This window comes from Garra rufa, chromosome 2, assembly GCF_049309525.1.
Source record: "Garra rufa chromosome 2, GarRuf1.0, whole genome shotgun sequence".
In the NCBI taxonomy this organism is placed as follows: domain Eukaryota; kingdom Metazoa; phylum Chordata; class Actinopteri; order Cypriniformes; family Cyprinidae; genus Garra; species Garra rufa.
The window spans coordinates 14716427-14738173 of NC_133362.1; the positions used below are offsets into that span (position 1 = coordinate 14716427).

At 31.8% G+C, this 21747-nt stretch overlaps 1 protein-coding gene across 1 annotated transcript in view; it reads left to right on the top strand.

Moving 5' to 3' along the window:
- eys (eyes shut homolog) overlaps positions 1–21747 on the top strand; it is a 303309-nt gene that overhangs the window by 209201 nt on the left and 72361 nt on the right. Inside the window, exon 35 of the mRNA XM_073834888.1 lies at positions 13057–13224. Within this exon, the coding sequence (XP_073690989.1) occupies positions 13057–13224 (168 nt within the window). The remainder of the gene's footprint in view (positions 1–13056; positions 13225–21747) is intronic.

A 21747-nucleotide genomic window follows, 5' to 3' on the forward strand; every position in this document is an offset into this window, starting at 1 on the left:
ACAATTTACTCAACTCTGAACTGACGACAGACTTTCCTTTTATCAAAATCACCACTTTGTCCTGGAAAATGTAAATTTGATGCACTTCCAGCAGTGGAGTATTCATTGTATTGCGCTCCTCCATAGTGCTAATTGCTTTTTTATTGTATTTTGCTCCAGCTCCTGCTGACTCACCATGTTTTACCCTGTATCAATAAGCCAATGCTCAGGTAAAGAGCTAATTTGCTGAGCTACAAGTTCATCTGTCTCTATCGATGTAACATTCAGATGCTCTGGCGGTGAGATGCCTGGCTTCAAATTAATTAAAAATCATTTATTCTTCTCTCAGGTTTCTATTTTTGTGCAGTGCCAGACATTGATTGATGTGTTTGTGAACAGATCAGTTCAGTTCCTGTAAGAGAAGAAAAAAGACCTTTTCAGATGAAGCTGTCAGTGTTTTCATATTTGTTTACTACTGATTATGGAAAAATACTTGGCATTTCTTATGAATGTGGTACAAAATGACTTTTTTTAAAAAGCTTTAGGCACAAAAGTTTTACTGTGATTATCTAACATACTGTAAAAGTGGGCTAGCATGAATGTTTCATTAAATGTTTTATACGTAGGTCATATAGGTATATTCTACATTAGTTTGGACATAATCTGTTATCTGTTAATTATATTTTATTTATTGATTGCTTTCATACAATTTGGCGTATTTTATTTGTTTATTTAATGTTTATTGCTAACACACATTTGGAGTTTAAGAGGTGATAGTGCCCAAGTTTGTTCTTATAAATTGCAAATCTGAAAACCTGAAAATTACATATATGAAAACATACATAAAATTAATGTATATCTTAAAAAAAAGTTAATGTATATCATAAAATTTAGCTTCAACATTTTATGAATGTTAATCACCTCCTTTTACTGATCATTTGTTGAAAATGAAGAAAAATTTACAAGCTTCTGTTTTGCTTTTTTATGCTCTGTTTTGCACTCTCAGCATAGAAAGTTGCACCTGAAATCTGATTATGGTGACAACATTATACAATCAAGCACATATCTGAAGACATCTTTGCATTTATTCATATTTATTGCATTTAAAGTGAGAACTTTAAGAAAATATTTTTCCATAAACAACAAGGAGGCCACAAATTCTGATTCTGATGGAAAGCAGTTTTCCAGTTCTTCCTCTTAGTTTTTCAGTTTTATTGTGAATGCTGGTTCCTAAGTACATTTGACAGCAGATGAAAGAATTTGCTTTCTTTTTTCTCATTTCTACTATTTCTTTCCTTTTCCCAGGCATGCACAGCAGAGCTTTTAGTTTCAAAGCTGTATTTTTGTACCCTGGAAATCCAGAGGTCTCGTGAGAGCACAATTTGAATTGTCTCTGCAAGACACTTTGGCATCGAGCAATGATGCAGGTTACTGCAATACGTAAGCAATAGTGGGAACCAATCAAATCGGTGTATCTAATGTAGGCGGGCCAGAGGCGAGCTAAGCTGATGACGACAGCGCTGCGACGTCCGAATCATATAGTAAACTTTGAAAGATCGCTGTCGCTACAGATGAACAAGTTGTTTGAAACGGCTTTGGCCACTACAATGAACGAGTTAGACTTGGCTTTCCATATAAAAGAGGAACAGAAAACCGAAAACTCAAATCGTCCTTTTGCAAGAAGGACGTTTTTGCTGTTTTGCCGACTGGATACGGCAAGAGTTTAATCGATCAGTTCACGAGTTCACGCTTACATATAATTAGCCGGAGAATAGTAGTGCATGTTTGGCGTGCTGTCCGGTGAAGGGCTCCGAGTTCGGGAGTGGCCCGAACCCAGAGTACGTTACCCCCCAATAGGAGTAGCAAGAACTCGGAGTGATGAGATGGGGTGGTGGAGGTTTACTGATAAACCATCGAGTGAATTGAGGTGAGTCAGCTGTATTTAAACCTATGGCGCTGATTGACTTGTGATGTTTACGCTAAGCATCTGACCCGCTTATCCCGAACTTTGTTAATGAAACATCATTTAGCTCTGCTGGTAGCTAAGCGTGTATTGTTGTGATTGGTCGTGGCGTTATCCAATTGCGTGCAGTTAGAGTTTCAAATGCATGCTTGGTGCCGCCCCTCGAGTTAGGCAGTTTTCATTGCTCGATCCCAGACCCTTAATCTTAATAGATTAGGGTCTGGATTTTTCCAGGCTAGTATTTTTGTGCTTTGCTTATTTATTTTTTTTACTTTTGACCATGTCAGCCTTATATGGGTATCAAATGGATGTTCAAAGTTTGTAAGACAGATCAAGAACTTGGAGAAAAAAAAAACAGACTTCATGGTGAATCATTAAGAGAAATTAAAAGGATAGCATAGCAACAGTAATAGTTATTACATAAAATTATAAAGCATAGATTAAAAGCATGACTAGGGTAGAATAAATAACTTTTAAATTATCCGTGGTCTGTGAACAACTTGTCATGGCTGTTGAACATGAATACATCCTGCATAATAGAGAACAAACGTAAGAGCACATTATTAAAAATCTAAGATGAAAAATTGAGAGAAATGGTTCTAAAATCTTATAAGGTCAAAGGTCAGCGAGAGGCTATCTTGTCACTATAATTTAGTCTTATAATTACTCTGTTCGTTGACCAGCTAGCATCAGCAAACATGTCACAGAAAAACAGCAACAAACATCCTGAGGGTGAAGAGGCGAGAAAGATGAGAGAGTGTCTGTGACTTCATGATGGAAAGGGAGCAATGGGATCACTTCAATGTCACATGACAAATAAGAGGACAACTGGATACCAGTCTGGAAATGGCAACTAACACGTTGAATTAAACATCATCTTCAATTTTGAAGTAGAAAGACTAAAATAATATTTTCTTGTACTAGAATGCATTACAAGTATATAACACTGGTGGAAATAGACTGAATAATTACATTGAATTACTCATCTGCTCATTCAGCACCACTTCTTATTTTCTTTCTGAATCAAAATGAATTTAAAATGACATGAAATCATGATTTTTGAGGCAGTGGCACTAAATTAAAGATACATTTCCATGTCTGAGACCATCTTGATTCCTGTGAAGTTTACCATTAAAGTCTCTTTCTACTGTACATGAATTGCAGAGGGGCCAAAAGAGTTTTATGGGGTTTTTTTTTGTGATTTTTGTTTCTCTATGATGTCTCCCTTATGGGACTTTTACAACTTGAGAGTGAAGTGAGTGTGTTAAATCAGCTGCAGTGTTTCCTTGCTGTTCTTATTGGAAATCGGTACTGGGTGGATGAGGAGCTTTTTTGTAGTGTTTTCACGGTGCAAAAGCATCTAGCTAAATTATTACTGTCTCCGGTTTTTAAATCGCTGTAATTACACTGATTTTTTTATGTTTTGAAAGCTCTTAAGCTTAAAAAGGCTGCATTTAGTTAATTAGTGTGACATATTAAAATGTAACTTTTTTTATTTTAATAGGCTTATATATTATTTATTCCTGTGATGGCAAAGTTTAATTTTCAGAAGCCATTATTCCAGTCGTCAGTGTCACATGATCCTTCAGAAATCATTGATGAAGCGGTTTTTATTTTATTTTATTATTTTATTTTTGTTATTATTATTTTCTCAGAAAAAAAAAAATTTATTGTAAACTTTTTTTATTATAAATGTGTGTGATCTCGCAATTCTGCCTTTTTTTCTCAAAATTTTGAGATATAAACTTGCTATTGCGAGTTATAAAGTGCAATTCTGAGTGGAAAAAGACTGTGTTCTAACAATTGCAAGTTTATATCACGCAATACCGACTTTATAACTTAAGTGTCACATGATCCTTCAGAAATCATTGATGAAAGCAGAATTTTTTAATGAATTTAAGTTAGAAAGAACCTTTTTCTATTTTTTATTTCAGAGATTAAATCTCACATAACCAACTAAATAACTTACAAATGTGAGTTTATATCATGCAATCCTGACAGTATAACTTGCAATTGTGAGTTTATATCTTACAAAGTTTTTTCTCACAGTTGCGAGTTTGTCACACAATACTGACTTCAAAACTTAAGTGTCACATGATCCTTCAGACATCATTGATGATGATTTTTTCAGAACTGTTTGATGAATTTAAGTTAGAAAGAGCAAAAACCTTTTTCTATATTTTATTTTTCCCACAAATGTGAGTTTATATTCTTGCAATTCTGAGAGAACTGTGAGATATAAACTTAAAATTGCAAGTTATAAAGTCCAATTCTGAGGGGGAAAAGACTTCGTTCCAAGAATTGCGAGTTTATATCTTATGATTTTGACTTAACTCGCAATTATGTATAATAATGTTATAAAGATAAAAAGTTATATCTCGCAATTCTTGCTTTTTTTTCAGAATTACAACTTTCTTAGAATTGCGACTTTAAATCTTGCATTACTGACTATATAACTCGCAAATGTGAGTTTATGTCTCACAATTCTGATTTTTTTCTCACAATTGTGAGTTTGTCATACAATACCGACTTTATAACTTCAGTGTCGCATGATCTTTCAGACATCATTGATGAAAGCAGTTGTGAGGCCTATTTATTTTATTTTTTTCAGAATTGTTTGATGAATTTAAATTGGAAAGAACAAAAACATTTTTCTATATTTTATTTTAGACTCCCCCAATTGCAGAACAAATGTGAGTTTATATCATGCAGTTCGCTGAAAAAAGTCAGTACTGCGAGTTAATATCTCACAATTCTGACAGTATAACTTGCAATTGTGACTTTATATCTTACAAAGGTTTTTTTTCACAATTGCGACTTTGTCATACAATTTCGACTTAACTTCAGTGTCAGATGATTCTACAGAAATCATTGATGAAAGCAGTTCTGATGTCTATTAATTTACTTAATTAATAGGGTTTTTTCAGTATTGTTTGATGATTTTTAGATGGAAAAAACAAAAACAGTCTTTTTTGTCCGAATTGTGAAATATAAACTCGCAATTCCGAGTTATAAAGTCCAGTTTTGAGGGGAAAAAGACTGTGTGACTTAATTCGCAGTTATGCATAATAAAGTCAGAATTTCTAGATGTAAATGAACAAATATCAATTATCAATGAACGATAGTATAAATTAACATGATGATATATAATAAACTTGGTATGTAATGCATAATATTACCAAACTGAACCCTGCTGTAAAGTGGTACCAGTTTATGCAAAATACTGTACAGTCAGTCCTACATTATATTCTAAAAATAAATGGAGCAAAATACCATACCCACACATATGCAAGTGAAATTTGAATAGTCAAAAACTGTGATATCAGCAATGCTCCTAATGACAAGTTGTCATCAAGATGAAATGACTTTATTTGCCTCTCAGCATTTTTCACAGCTTGGTCAGATCGTGCCCTCCTTTGGGAGCTACGGATGCACATGTGCCTTACACCTCAAGAGTAATAATACAGACAGGGTTTGGTGTCAGGGCATTAGTATATATACAAGATGGTTTCCTCCGCATAAAACTGCTCAGCTAGCTTTCTGACTTATTTTGGGGCATAATCTTGACACACGAGTCCCTGAAGAAGAAAAGAGCTTTGTGCTGTGCATTCGGTGCACGCTGTGTTTCGGAGAGCATTTACAGCTGTCCGTCACTTTGTCCGTTTACTTGTTTCCTGATCAGGCTTTTTGCAGCAAGCGTTTTGTTTATTCCAGCTTGTATTGATGAAACAAACTGTCTGGGATGAGTCTGCAGTCCTATAAAAAGCAGGAAAGGAAGCGGTGACCTCTCTCAATAACTCACTCAGCACTTCCGCGCTCTTACGCCCTTTTCTCGGCACCTCCGCCATTTGTTCTCAGAGTGCTAATTTGCAGATAATTAAGTAATCCACTGAAATGTTATTTGTCCCTCTGGGCACTATGCAAAGCAAGGGGGTTGCTATATTCAGGGCTGACTCATTTGTAGTTCCCTCGTGGGAAATATCACATAATCAAGCAGACACTGTATTAAATAATTCCTCTGAGCTTACAAGTAAAGTTTTGCAGATTTTTTCAGTGATAGCACATGCATGTACACTGACAAAAAAATGATGTAGAAACAATTAACATTTAAAAATTGCTTGTAAATTAGATTGAATTAAGTCAAGTCGAGCCACCTTTATTTATATAGCACTCTATACAATAGATATTGTTTCAAAGCAGCTTTCGCAGTATTAAACAGGAAGTAACAGAATGAATCATTCAAGCTTTATCAAATATGTGGCAAATTCTAATAAAACAGTTGTGGTCCAGTCAGCTCAGTGTTGATTCAGTTTGGTTTAATACGTTTATAGATTATGAAACAAGTTTAATTTAGAAATAAGCAGCTCTGCAGAAGACAACGGTGTTATTATTATTCAGCTCCAGTAAGTTCAGTGTTGATTCAGTTCAGGTCTGTATGTGTCAAAATTGCTAGATTCTTCAATTACCAACAAATTCAATCTAGCTGTTAAGCAGCTCTATAGAGGACAGCAGTATCATTAATCAGCACAATTCAGTTCAAGTTTTGTTCAAATTCGATTTAGCCATAAAGCAACTCTAGAAAGAAAATAGGGTTGTTATTCAGCTTGAGTCAGTTTAGTGTTGATTCAATTCAGGTCAATAACAGTGTCAACGTTGCAAAATCCGTCAGTTGATTTAGATAAAAAGCAGCTCTACAGAAGACAGTAGCTTCTATAGCAATTCAGCTATAAAGCAGCGCTGAAGAGACAATAGTTACATTATTCAGCTCAAGTCAGTTCAGGGTTGATTCAGTTCAGTAACTGTCTAAAGTTCATCAATTACGAAAAAAATTTAATTCAGTGATAAGCAGTTAGTGTCATTATTCATCTTGAGTAAGTTTACTTTTGAATTAGTTCAGGTCTGTGGAAGCCTATTTCTGCTACAGAATAAAAATAAAAGGTGGTAATTGCAACTTTTTACCTCTTTTTTTCTTGCAGTTGCGGGTTTACATTTCGCAAAGACTCATTTTTTCAGAAGTGCGTAAAAGAAACTAGCAATTCTGAATTTTTTTCTCAAAACTGTAAGATATGTACTCGCAATTCTTTTTCTCAGAATTTTCTCTTGATATAATTGCGGGAAATAAAAAAAGGTAAATTAAAAGTAATTGCAACTTATCCCACAATTCAGTTTTTTTTCTTGCAATTGTAAGTTTACATTTTGCAATTCAGAATTTTTTTTCTCAGAATTTTTTTTTTCTCATTCCTAATACAAACTTGCATAATAATAATGGGATATAAACTTGCAGTTGCGAGAAATTAAGTCAGAATTGTGAGAGAAAATTTTTCAATATGGACTTTTTTTCTGCATATGTAAGTTAATATCTCGCAATTCTGATGTAAGATATAAACTCGCAATTGAATATTATAAAGTCCAATTCTGAGGAGAAAAAACAGTTGTGCAAAGAAAAAAACCCCTCCCAATTGTAAAATATGAACTCACAGTTCTGACTTTTTTCTCGGAATTGCGAGTTTATATTTCGCAATTCTGACTTTATAACTTGTAATTGCAACTTATATCTCACAATTCTGACTTAACTCGCAAATGTGAGTCTATATCATGCCATTTTGAGAAAATTACAGTGAGTTTATATCTCCTAATTCTAAATGTAAAAATTACAATTGCAAGTTTATATCATGCAATACTGACTTTATAAGTTTATATTACACAATTCTGAGAAAAATAGTCAGATCTGCGAGTTCATATTTTGCAATTCTGGCTGTATAACAATTGTGAGTTTATATCTCACACTTCAATTTTTTCACAATTATTGAGTTTATATCACGCAATACTAACTTCGTTACTTGCAAATGTGGGTTTATATCACGCAATTCTGAAAAAGTCAGAAGTGTGAGTTTATATCTTGCAATTCTGGCTTTATAACTTGCAATTTCAAGTTATATCTCAGTTCTCAGAGTTTTTTCTCACAATTGTGAGTTTATATCATGCAGTACCAATTTTATAGCTTGCAAAATGTGTAAAAAAAAAAAAAAAAAATATATAAAACTGAACCGCGAGTTAATATCTCACAATTTTTACTGTATAACTTGCAAATGCGAGCTTTTATCTCACACTTCAGTTTTTTTCACAATTGCAGGTTTATATCTTGCAATACTGACTTTATACTTTGCAAATGTGAGTTTATATAATAAATATATATCATAAATTCTAAGAAAAGGCAGAACTGCAAGTTTATATCTATATAAGTTTTCAGAGAAAAAGAGGGAAAAAAACAATTGTGAGACAAAAAGTCACAATTACCATTTTTATTTTTGATTTAGTGGTGGAAACGGGTTTCTATACAGGTCGGTGTCGATGTTGCAAAATTGAACAAATATTAACAAATTTGATTAACCTGTAAAGCAGCTCTACAAAATTGTCATTAATTAACTCAATTTACTTTTATTTTCTCTTCTGATATTGTCAGTGCCATCAAATCGATAATTTAGCTGAATATTAAAAAGTCTTTTGAACCCCAGCCAAACAAGCCAAAGACGACAGTGTCAAGAACGTGAACAGTTAAACATGAAATTTTGAAGTTTAAAGACTGAAATTTTCTATTTTCTTGTAAAACATACATAATCTTTGTTTTATTTACCGATTCAAATTTTTTTTTTTTACTGTGTATGCAAAGGAACATTGTAAATCAGTTTGATTTTGCATAGTATCTACTGTTTGCTGCATCGAAGAAAAAGGCACAGTCACCTCTTTCAGCCAGTCGTTTGCTTTTCTTTCCCTTCGTCTATCCATCAAGACAGTATCTGTGCTTATCTCACGGTTCATCAGCCTCGTAAAACTCCCCCTTAAACAGCAGCCCTGAGAGTGTGCACTATTTTCTGCTGAGTTAGAGGAATCGGGAAGCCGTTTGAAAGGCTCCTTCGCTCTGACTGCAGTTCAATCTGCGTGGAGCGTTGGGAATCGCTCGATTTGCTTGGCCGCTTTCTGAGCCTCAAACTCTGTTCGGTGTTAGCGGCCCTTCTGGGTGCCCGGAGAGGGTGGAGTCTGAGGGCTGTTTACTTGCTGACAAAGTTTTTCGATGAGAATTATTATAACAAGCCTAGGGATTTGACAGTGGAGCCTCTCTTCCTTTAGTCTGAGTCAAATTAGAGTTTGCCGCTTGGCACGACGATTATTGTCACTGTTGGTGCTTGATGCGAGGAGCGGAAGAGTAATATTCTCTAGGGCAACAGGCGAGATTAATCCTGGTACACAAGTGTGACAGATTCTTCTGGTTCTACTAAACAGATTTACCGTCCGTCCCAAAAATCTGATTATAGACATGTTTCTGAAGTGAGAACAGCAAATTCTGCTACAGTACTGTGTTGTATAGATATAGGGTGCATTTACCATTACTCAAGATAGAAGATAGTGTTGTTGTTGTTGTTTTTTAATAAAAAATATGTGAGTTGAGTCTGTGTTGTTTAACAACAAAAGCAGCACATTGTCACATAAATGCAGATCCAAAAGGTCAGAAGGCTGTCAAAGATATTCTGTCTCTCACTGTCATTATTTTCAGATTGGATGGTTTGCAGTCAAGACTTTGCCTAACCAGCATCTGTAACAAGCAGCTAGACACAATGTTAGACCCAAACACTTTATCACGCTGATCATAATGGATCATTATCTGAAGCTCTGCATCTGCAACAACAACCAGACCAGACGGCATAAGAAAAATCATCTGATTTAATGTCTATAGGCTGTAAATCCTTAAAATATTATAGAACATGGGTTTTCAAACTGGGGTCTGGGGGGTATTAGTATTAATATTGATATATTGAATAAATAAAAACATTTTCACTGTTTAATTTAGCTTTTTAAACTTTGGTCGGAAAATAATAAGATTAATCTCAAATTATTTTATTCTGTTTTATAGATGAGAAACAAAAGGTAATATTTTACACGTATTTATATTTTTATTTTTAGCAGTTTTATGTGAAATCTTTGTACATTGTATGATTATGATGTTTTCATTTGTAAATAATATTGTAATTAGGGGCCAAGCACCGAAGGTGCGGAGGCACCTATTGTTTTCGTTCTGTTTCTTATTATTAGGGGCCAAGCACCGAAGGTGCGATGGCACCTATTGTATCCGTTAGATTTCTTCCTATTATTATTATTCTTCTACCGTCATTACGTCTATGACAGCCCATAGAACCGCTTGCGGGAAAGTTGTATAATTTGGCACACTGATAGAGGACAGTCTGACATGTCACTGTAGCTAATTTGGAGTCTCTAACTCAAACTCTCTAGCGCCACCACTTGTCCAAAGTTGCACTTTCTTTTTGCTAATAACTTTTGAACCGTAAGCTGTAATAAAATCAAAATTCTTTTTTTCTCTGAATCCTTGGGTCATGCCGAGTCGAATGAACACTAAAATTCAAAAATCGTAAGGTTTAGTTTTTTTTTCTATAATTTATTGTTTGTAAAACCTACTTTTTCGAACTCGTCCTAGACGGTTTGTCTGATTTTCACCAAAATTGGCTCAGATCATCTTCAGACCATGCAGGCAAAAAGTTATGGAATTCAAGTTGATTGGACAAACCGTTCTCGAATAACGCGCTAATTAATTCCACGAAAAGCGTTCAAAAATGGAAGTGAGGCCATATCTCTGCAACACTTTGGAATATTGAGACCAAACGTGGTGTGTGTTATAACAAGCATGACCTGAGGCTACCTGCAGTGTTTCATCACAGTGCCACCTAGTGGTCAGGAGATATGAAAATTGGCTATTTTTGCTTATAACTTCTTAGTGATTTGGCCAAAAATCTCGAAACTCGTCCCTTTAGATTCGGAGGAGCATGCCGAGTCGAACCATATCCAATTTTCCCATGTCAGCCATTTTGGGTGTCGGCCATTTTGAATTTAGCTTTAAAATGCTGTATCTTGAGAACGGATTAGCGTATCGTTTCGACAATAATTACAAAAATGTTCGGCACCATGCCCTGAATGTACATAAAAATTTTGGGGCCAACGCCACCTTGTGGTCAAAAGTTATAACGAAATTTCTAAAAATGCTAGAAATTATATTGTATAATTGTTTTTTTGTAAATAATTTTGTAAATAAAAAAATAGCAGATTGAAGTGGTAAAAAAATATTTTATTTATTTTAAATATATTTAATAATCATTAGTCATAAATGAGTTTAAACCCATATTATTTTATTCTGCTTAATGTAAAATCTGTATACATGGATCTATTGTATGATTATGTTTTCATTTGTAAATAATGTTGTAAATGAAAAAAAATAGCAGATTGAAGTGGTAAAAAATTCAAATTTATTAACTGTATTTATTAAATACATCAATATTAATGTTAGTTATTGACATATTGAATAAATAACTTGATTTACTAGATCTGACATTTTTAGTTTCATTCTGCTTTTTAATAATTAGTCATAAAAAAAGATTAATCCCAAATGATTTTATTCTGTTGATAGATAAGATACTAGTTTCCAGATCATATTTTACACATTTATAATATTTTAGATTTTAACAGGTTTATGCAAAATCTTTATACATGTACATATTGTATGATTATGATACTTTCATTTGTAAATAATGTTGTAAATGAAAAAAACAGCAGACTGAAGTGAAAAAAATCAATAATTGTATTTATAATATTATCAATATTAATATTAATTACTGATATATTTATTAATTAATCACATGAAAACAAAAATGCAGATAATGTTTTATACATATTTTAAGATTTTTTTATTTTTAACAGTCTTATGTAAAATCTTTATGCATGGATGTATTGTATAATTCTGATGTTTTGTTTTTTTGTAAATAATATTTGTAAACAATGTTGCAAATGAAGAAAATAGCAGATTGAAGTGGTAAAAAATGCAAAACTTCAATATTTTTTTATTTATAAGAAATTGATGTACTGAATAAATAATTGTATCTGACATTTTTAGTTTCATTCTGCTTTTTAAAAATTAGTCATAAATAAGATTGATCCCAAATTATTTGTACTCCGTTGATAGATATAGTGCAAAAAAAAGAAATAAATAAATACTTAATAAGCTTAAAGTCTTTATGCATGGAAGCATATATGTTTTTGTTCATGTTTCATGCATAAATAAAATTGTTTAATAAATGAATTGTTGCATAAATAAAATAACAATGTATAACTGAATCTAATGTTATATGTTATTCATAATAATGTATAAAATGGTGTTGTAAATGAACAAATGTGTAAAAATATACACTCAGAAATAAAGGTACAACTGGCGTGGTACCTTTTCAAAAGGTACACTGAGTCCATATTAGTACTTTAAAGGTACATATTAGTATCTAAAAGGTACAAAAGTGTACCTTTTGAAAAGGTACTGCCCCAGTGACAGCTTTTGTATCTTGTAGCTTTTTGGATATAATAGGATTTATCACTTTTTTTTTCCTTAGCCAGTTTGACTTTTCTTCATATTTATACATATAACAGTACTCTAATACTGGAATGTTAAACTATTCTCAGACAGCTTAAAAAATATATCCGCTTTAAAATGTCTCTACTGCTGTTAAAACCAAAACTGGTCCTTTGTGTAGCTTAGTTAGATGTGTTTTAGTACTGTGTGTCATTGCAGAAGTATTATACAGTGAATTGCCTTTCCTGTCCTTCCTGAGAACTGCATCCTGCCTCTTGCTGAATCAACTTTAATGTGTGGTGTATATAGACCCGTTCACACGTTCGCCGCGGACGGGCCACGTTGAAGTCTTGTCACATATCCCTTGACAGTGTCGTGCTGCATACATTGCCTCCTGTGTAAAAGCTAACAGATCATTACCGCTGCAGAGAGGTCCTGACCATAGCAGACAACACCCACCTTCCTCTTCCCCTAAAGTCACTGTCGTCTGTCACCCTGTGGGAGATAACATTGCTCCAGAACACGTCCTGACAGGATCCTCCAGCCTTTGCGTGTAGGCTACTTATCAGAGTCTGGCAGACATTACTGCTCTTGACTGTGCATTCAGCTTGGAGGTTACACTAGTAAACGGTCAAAAGTCATTACGTTGCTAGACGAATAAACTATAGCTTACGAATTTAGTATTTAGTATTATTTTTCTCTTCTTTTTCAGATGCAACCATCTTTTTCCCTCGATTTGATGGCACCTCTTTCTTGGAGTTGCCGTCTCTGACTTCCCTGTTTCAGTCAGACACTTACTTTACAAGCCATTCCTCCGAGGACATGAGGACCGTGTATTTGACGATGAAGAGCAAGACACCTCATGGTACTATTCTCTACTGTGAGTATCTGAGAGCCACTGGAGAATACAGCTCTTAAAAGACCCCGTGAACTCAAAATTGGAGTTTTGTTGCTTTTACTGCTTGTCTGGAACAGTAGCTTTGAGCCCATCCATATGCTAAAATGAATCTTTAGGATATGTACACATTTAAAATTGACTTTCTCTTCTGGGAAACTGACCAAAATATAGATGACTCACCTTGCACACAGGGGGCGCATACTAATTTCTGTCTATTAAAATGCGGTCTAAGAATATTTTCTCCATATTATACCATCTGCGTACAAACCAAGTGGTTGAGGTTTGGCTGGGTAACAGTTTAATTAACCCCTGCAGCTGTAAATATACTATTATAGGGCAAATTATAGAGCAAAATATACATTTTCTTTATTAATGCCCATTCAAATGGTTAGTATTCTTACAAAATATAATTTTTGTGAGCTTGTAAAACACAAATATTTTATCATATACTACACTACTGTTCATAAGTTTGAGTTGGTCGGATGTTTAGTTGCTATTATCAGGTCCCTGGTGCATCTACTAACCTACGTGAAAAAAAAAAAGAGCAACCCAGCTTTTCTCTGCAAGTTTGTAAAAAAAAAAAGGTATCTTAATATTTTGTAACTCATGTGTTTTTAAACTAAAACTTGTGTATTTGACAGTTTAAGCGCAATAAGACATGAAAGAGAACTATATACTTAGTTTAGTATTCGCATGCCATGTGACAGCCACATTCTGTGCGCATGCTTCGGATGTGTGTGCTCAGAAAACCCTATATCATAAGTTTAAACTAATATGTGACCCTGGACCACAAAACCAGTCTTAAGTCGCTGGGGTATATTTGTAGCAATAGCCAAAAATACATTGTATGGGTCAAAATTATTGATTTTTCTTTTATGCCAAAAATCATTAGGAAATTAAGTAAAGATCATGTTCCATTGAGATTTTTTCCTACTATAAATATATCAAAATGTAATTTTTGATTAGTAATATGCATTGTTAAGAACTTAATTTGGACAACTTTAAAGGTGATTTTCCCAGTATTTTGATTTTTTTGCACCCTCAGATTCCAGATTTTCAAATAGATGTATCTCGGCCAAATATTGTCATATCCTAACAAACCATATATCAATAGAAAGCTTATTTATTGAGCTTTCATATGTTGTAAACATCTCAGTTTTGTAAAATTTTACCTTATGACTGGTTTTGTGGTCCAGGGTCACATATAGCTTTAAAATGCATGATTTCAGCTTGATATACACGATAATCAAAACCAAACAGAATTCACAGAATATTTGAGGTATGAGCTGTAAAGGTACAGCCCTATTCTGGAAAATGGGGCGGGGAGCAGCAGCTCATTTGCATTTAAAGAGACATGCACAAAAACAGTGCGTTTCTGCTTACTCTCAAAATATATTTTTAAAATGATGTTGTTTGTAGTATATTTTAAATGTAATTTATTCCTGTGATGGGGAATCTGAATTTTCAGCATCATTTCTTCAGTCTTTAGTATCAAATCATCCTTTAGAAATCATACTAATGTGCTGGTTTGAAACTTATTTGAAATACTTTTTTGTAGCATTAAAAATGTTTCGTCTGACACTTTATTGACACAGTTTAATCCATTTTGGCTCAAAAGTATGAATTTCTTCTTTATAAATATATTCGTATATTTAAATTTTACTATTTTACAATATTTCTGTTATTATTTTTGATCAAATAAGTTCTTAGTAAAAACATTTATAATGCTACAAAAATATTTGAAATTTTTTTTTCAAATTTTTTCAATCACTTTACTGACAGAATTTAATGCATCTTTGCTGAATGAAACTATTCATTTCTTTTTTTATATATATATATTCATGTATTTTAATTGTTTTACAATATTTCAGATTTTACTTATTTTTGATTAAATAAATTCTTTAAAAAAAATAATAAAAACTTATTTGAAATACATTTTTGCAGCATTAAAATTTTTTCTTCTGACACTTTATTGATACAATTTAATGCATTTTGGCTGAATAAAAGTATTAATTTCTTCTTTATAAATATATTCATATATTTCAGTTTTACTATTTTACAATAATTCTGTTTTTTAATTATTTTTGATTAAATTCCTTGAAAAAAGCTTAATTGAAAAATATTTTAGTAGCATTATAAATGTTTTACTATCACTTTACTGACACAATTTAATGCATCTTTGCTGAATGCAAGTATTCATTTCTTTTTTTTAATATGTTCATGTATTTTAATTGTTTTACAATATTTCTGATTTTACTTATTTTTGATTAAATAAATTCTTTAAAAAAAATAAAAAATAATAAATAAAAAAACTTATTTGAAATACTTTTTTGCAGCATTAAAAATGTTTCTTCTGACACTTTATTGATACAATTTAATGCAAATAAATTCTTTGAAAAAAAAACTTAATTAAAAAATATTATAGTAGCATTATAAATGTTTTTACTATCACTTTACTGACACATTTCAATGCATCTTTGCTGAATGAAAGTATTAATTTCTTTATTTATTTATTTTTTTTTACTTGAATGTTAGTGAATATATCAATATCAAGCATAGCTTATGGATGTGAACAAAAGGCTGATTATTTTAATGAGCTTTAGAAATCAGTATTTGTGATTTAAAAAAAAAGAGTTTGCATAATGCTTTTTATTTATATACTTGCAGATGAGATGCATCTGTTTTTTCCAGGGCTTTCTTTTTCATTTAGCTCCATAAATATATCACATACCATTTACCATGGAAACCTCATTAGGTCTTCAGAGATTTCTAGCTGAAAACTTGCACACAGTCTTCATTATCTGTGCTAATTTCAAACCAGTGACATATTCGTCATAAATTATATGTTTCTATGGCTACCTGCTCGTTGCTTGCTCCAAGATTAGGGCGAACAGCTGTATATAAATACACATAGCGTGTGTAAGAATAATATTGCCAGTTTGATTTGAGTGGTAAGTGAATAATTTTGACATGACGCTCATGATATATTCGCTGTTCGCTCCTCGTGTGTCTATTGAATTGCAATCACATCCGAACGACATGGAAAGTTTGACCCGATAACTCCCGCTCTATCAGTGTGTGTTAATGAATAATTGGCTTCTCTCGCTGCGGATTACACACACTGAGTTATGAGACTGTGACTGTGAATATGACTGTAAGCCTCAGTGCTAAATTAAAACGCCGGACCGTCGACTGTACCTCTTTATCCCGTAATGAAGTCCTCTCCCAGGACATGTTAATGACATAGCAAATGTCTCTAGGTGAAATCAATCACACCAGGATATGTGCTGCGGGCTGAATTTAAAGTTATGATGGCTGATCCCATTAGCTAATTGGCAAACCCTGCTGGATGATGCTCTTCAATTACTTTGTCCTAAACAAATATGGTCCCTTGGCTGGACCCAACTCCAAATGAATGAGTATTTGGGGATTTTTACCTGTAAACGAGTGCATTAGATTTACATTAATTATAATGGATTACAATTTTAAGTAGTACCGTTATTGGAAAACAAGAATATGTTATAAACGGTCCATTTTGTTCTATCAAATCTCTGATGTACTTGAGAGTTCGGGGTTTTTAATCAACTGATTGACTAAATAATTGGCTATACATATTACCATATGTCCAGAAGCACTTGTTGTCAATCTGGAAGCTTGTAAACACAAATTTGTTTCCAGGCGGATTGATTAAAAATCCTGTGCGCCCTTACTTTAGCAAGTCGGATAAAGTATGTCAATGAGATTAGAGCTTGTCAGATCAAAAGTGAATTTTTCCTGTGTGTGTGTTTTTCTTTCTAAACAGCAGAGTTTAGACAGAAAATATAGCAGAAAATGTAAAAAAAAAAAAAAAAGGCATTGTGTAATGTATACATTATAATACTATAATTTTATAATATTTATTAAATTAGATAACATACTTAATTATTATCTGAATAGTAAGCTAGAATATTTCCTCTTCATTTTACATTACTTAATTATTTTTATGTATTTATTTATTCATTTGTTGATTTATTTATTTATTACATTTTCAAATATGAATAGTAACATACTGTACTTATTTTTCTGTGGCTGTTGAACTTTTGAGCTTTTTCTGTTTTATCCAAATAATTTAAATTCTTACAGTGGGGTCTAAACATCTGAGACAACTAGTAAAAATGCTTGTATTTTCTTGTAATTTCCTAATTTTAATATGAACTTTTAATAGAATTGCAATATATAATATAATATAATATAATCCCTTGGAAATCATACTAATATCCCGGTTTGATGCTTAAGAAATATTCATTTTTGTTATAAATGTTTAAAGCAGATGTGCTGCTTAAAATTTTTGTGGACCAGCATTTATTTGATTTATTTATTTTTTTTTCATTATAAATGTTTAGCTTATTTTTGGTTTATATAAATTCAGTAAAAAAAAAAAAAAACCTTATTTGTAATTTTTGTGTAGTATTATAAATGTTTTACTGTCACTTTACTGACACAATTTAATGCATTTTTGCTGAATAAAAGTATTAATTTATTATTGTTTTTAAATATATTCATATATTTGAATTGCTTTAATATTTTACAATATTTCTGTTTTAACTTATTTTTGATTAAATACATTATTTAAAGAACTTATTTGAAATAAGTTTTTATAATATAATAATATAATATAACAATGTAATATAGATCGGTATTTGTGGTTTAAAAGTTTGCATAATGTTTTTCCTTTATAAATTTATTAATGCTTGTATTTTGCATTTTTCTAATTTTAATACAAAATTTTGATAGAATCACAATATAATATAATATAATATAATAATATAACAGATTAGTATTTGTGGTTTAAAAAAAGACTTTGCGTAATGTTTTTCTTTATAAATTTACTAATGCTTGTATTTTGCGTTTTTTAATTTTAATACAAAATTTTAATAGAATTGCAATATAATATAATATAATAACAGATCAGTATTTGTGGTTAAAAATTAGATTGCATAATGTTTTTTTTTCGTTATAAATTTATTAACGATTGTATTTTGCATGTTTCTAATTTTAATACAAAATTTTAATAGAATTGCAATTTAATATAATATAATATAATAAATATAATATAATATGATATGATATAATATAATATAATATAATATATAATATAATATAATATAATATAATATAATATAATATAATATAATATAATATAATATAATATAATATAATATAATAAACAGATCAGTATTTGTGGTTAAAAACAAGTTTACCTAATGTTTTTTTTTTCGTTATAAATTTATTAACGATTGTATTTTGCATTTTTTCTAATTTTAATACAAAATTTTAATAGAATTGCAATATAATATAATATAATATAATATAATATATTATAATAGATCAGTATAATGTTTTTCTTTATAAATGTATTAATGCTTTTTCTAATTTTAATACAAAATTTTAATAGAATTGCAATATAATATATGATATAATATAATATTACTGATCAGTATTTGTGGTTAAAACAAGAGTTTACATAATGTTTTTTCTTAATAAATTAAATAACATCAGTCATCTGCAATCATGTCAGTAATTGCAGGCGGGGCTCATCTTGTGGTTCTTGCAATAGTTGTGTTCGAATATTGAGCTCGTATCGGTTCACGAGAGGTGTGGAAAATTGTCATCATTTGAGTATGAAGTGCTTTATCAATCCTTGTTTTACTGTCACATTTGCTGTCGGCATTGTTCAAAAGTTGCAAGCTTATTTCAGATGACTAAAATGCAGTCCATATTACATCAGTAACAGCGGTCTTGGCAATCACCTGACATTTAAATAACTTGATAGGGAGATGAGTCATGTCTATAAATTGTTGGCACTAAAGGCAGAGGGGCTGGATGGACTGTCATCTTTGAATGAGATTGCTCTTGATGTCAAGTTAGAAAATTCATTTTACTTCCACCCTGTCAGATTAGCCGTGCATATGCAGCTCACCTGACATGGCCAATATGACAGTGTTTATCTCATGTCTCAACCTGTCAGAGTCCTCGTGAAATTCCTTTTATAGATTAGCCATGTAAAAAAAAAAAAAAAAAAAAAGACAGGGAGCGAGCATTTGGGCTCGCTCTTTCATTCGGCTTGTGACACATTCATCAATTTTAGAGGAGGGAAACTGACTGATTTAATTAGAATGCTCTCCCAACCCGGCGTGAATGTGATTAGTAACTTATTTATTTTTCTGTGGCGAGTAGACTTTTGATCAATGTCAATTTTATCCAGATAATTTCAATTCTTACAGTGGGGTCCAATAGTCTGAGACAGCTAGTGAAAATGCTTGTGTTTTATATGGAATTCTTTAATATTTATAATAAATAGATTAAATTAATCAATGTCACAAATAATTATTTTTATAGTAACCTAGAATATTTTTTCTTAATTTTTTTTTTTTTTTTTTGCATTTTCAATTGTGAAAAGTAACACATTTAGTTTTCTAGTTTCAGTACAAAATTCTAATAGCAATATATAATATAAGTTTGAATGCTCAGATTAAAAATAAGTAAATAAATGAATAATCTATATTTTTTTAATCAAATGTGATTGACTTTTTTTTTTCTTTTTCTTTTTTTTATTGTGGTGAATGAACGTTTAAACATTTTCAATTTCATCCCAAAAAAACTTAAAATCTTACATTGGGGTCCCAAAGTCTAAGACAACTAGATAAAATGCTTGTGTTTTTCTAATTTTAATAAAAAATTCTATAATATTTATATTAATTGGATTAGATTAATTAATGTCAGAAATTATTATTTGAATAGTAGCCTTGAATATTTTCTCTTGATTTAATTTTTTTTTACATTTTCAATTGTAACATGTTTTGTTTTCTAGTATAATACAAAATTCTAATAGAATAGCAATATATATTATAATATATCTGCTAGCAGCAATTGCGGGGCCAAGCCTTTATGGCCACTTTGGCATGTGTAAAGGTTGAATTTTATTGAGATACTTTTAACCCCTTAGCTGTCACCGTCATTTTTGAACACTGAAGTGAAAACGCAGCTTTCAGACCAAGGTTATTATAGTTTTGCTTTTTTTTAATTCCTTTTATTTTAATAGAGTTTTCAAATTTAGTTTTCATTAGTTTCATTAACGATTTTGTTCGTTTTAGCTTTGTTTTTATTTTATAAGTACATTTATATTTAGTTTTTATATAGTTTAGCTTCAGTTTTAGTTTTAGTTTTTTAGAGATCAAGAGTGACGGGTGACGGTTAAGGGCTTAAGGCAAACTTAGCATGCTTTCCACCCGTCCGCTCTACTGCACTTCCACTCTCTACCGCCCTTTTGCCTAATAATGATTGGCTTGTTTGGATTTAATTGGGAAACTTCCCATGGTCAAACACTTGCTACACACTGAATTTGTAGACATTTTTCAAAGCTTTAGCCTTTTGTTTTACACAGCTTGCAAATCATACATTATGGTTTATTTAATTTTACATTAACCCCCCATTTTTAAAAATAGGCATGAAAGTGCACTATGCAAACTTAAATTATTGTAATTCATGAACACTTTGGAATACAGATCTAAGGTTGGTCTCTTTTTAAAGAGGACAATCACCAGAGTATTGCAGATGTGGAATTTTGTCAAAAAAATAAAGTATCAACAAATTATAGAAGTAGGGATGCACCGATCCTTATTGGCCGGTCACTTGCGCGTTTTGTCAGTAAAGCCGGTTCTGTAATCAGCGGTAAATGCCATCAGGTGCGTGATTTCACGTTGAGCCATATATACTACACACAGCCGTTGTTCACTGATGAGCTGCGCACATTCACTCTGATAATGAACATGGATTTGCGCAGCTCGTCGGTAAACAACGTGAAATCACGCACCTGATGGCATTTACCGCTGATTACAGAACCGGTTTTACTGACAAAACGCGCAAGCATGATCGGCCGATTCGTATCGGTGCATCCCTATATAGAAGTTTAAACTTACTGTAAAGAAAATACACTGTACAATTTTGATTATATTTTATATAAAATACATGTTTTACATAACAGGTTTTATCCCAAATTTGGTATCAAATTGAAGCCTTACATCTAAATAAGTTATGTTCCAAATTTGAAGTTGATATGAAAAAAATTGAGATTCCTGTGAAAGTCTGTTTAGGGCGTTATACCACAAACAGCCACCGGGTGCCATCCAAACGCCATATATATTTTTTAATGCACTTTTCTGTCACAAAAGTGTAAATTTTTCTGAAAATTTTCATTCAATCACAAAATAACCACCACATATGGACTCCTGAGACTCAGACCTTTCCAATGATATGTTTTTGTCAAGATAGTAAAAAGTTGTGATTCTAAAAGACCGTAATTCATTTTGTAATATGACACCACTAAGGGGGAGGAGACCTCCAAAAGATTTTAAAGTACCATTTTCATGGTAAAACAATGTCTGATTTTAAAATGGTTTTCATAGGATTCCTGAGCTCCTAAGCTTTCGAATGATATTTAATTTATGATGATTACTAAAACATTTG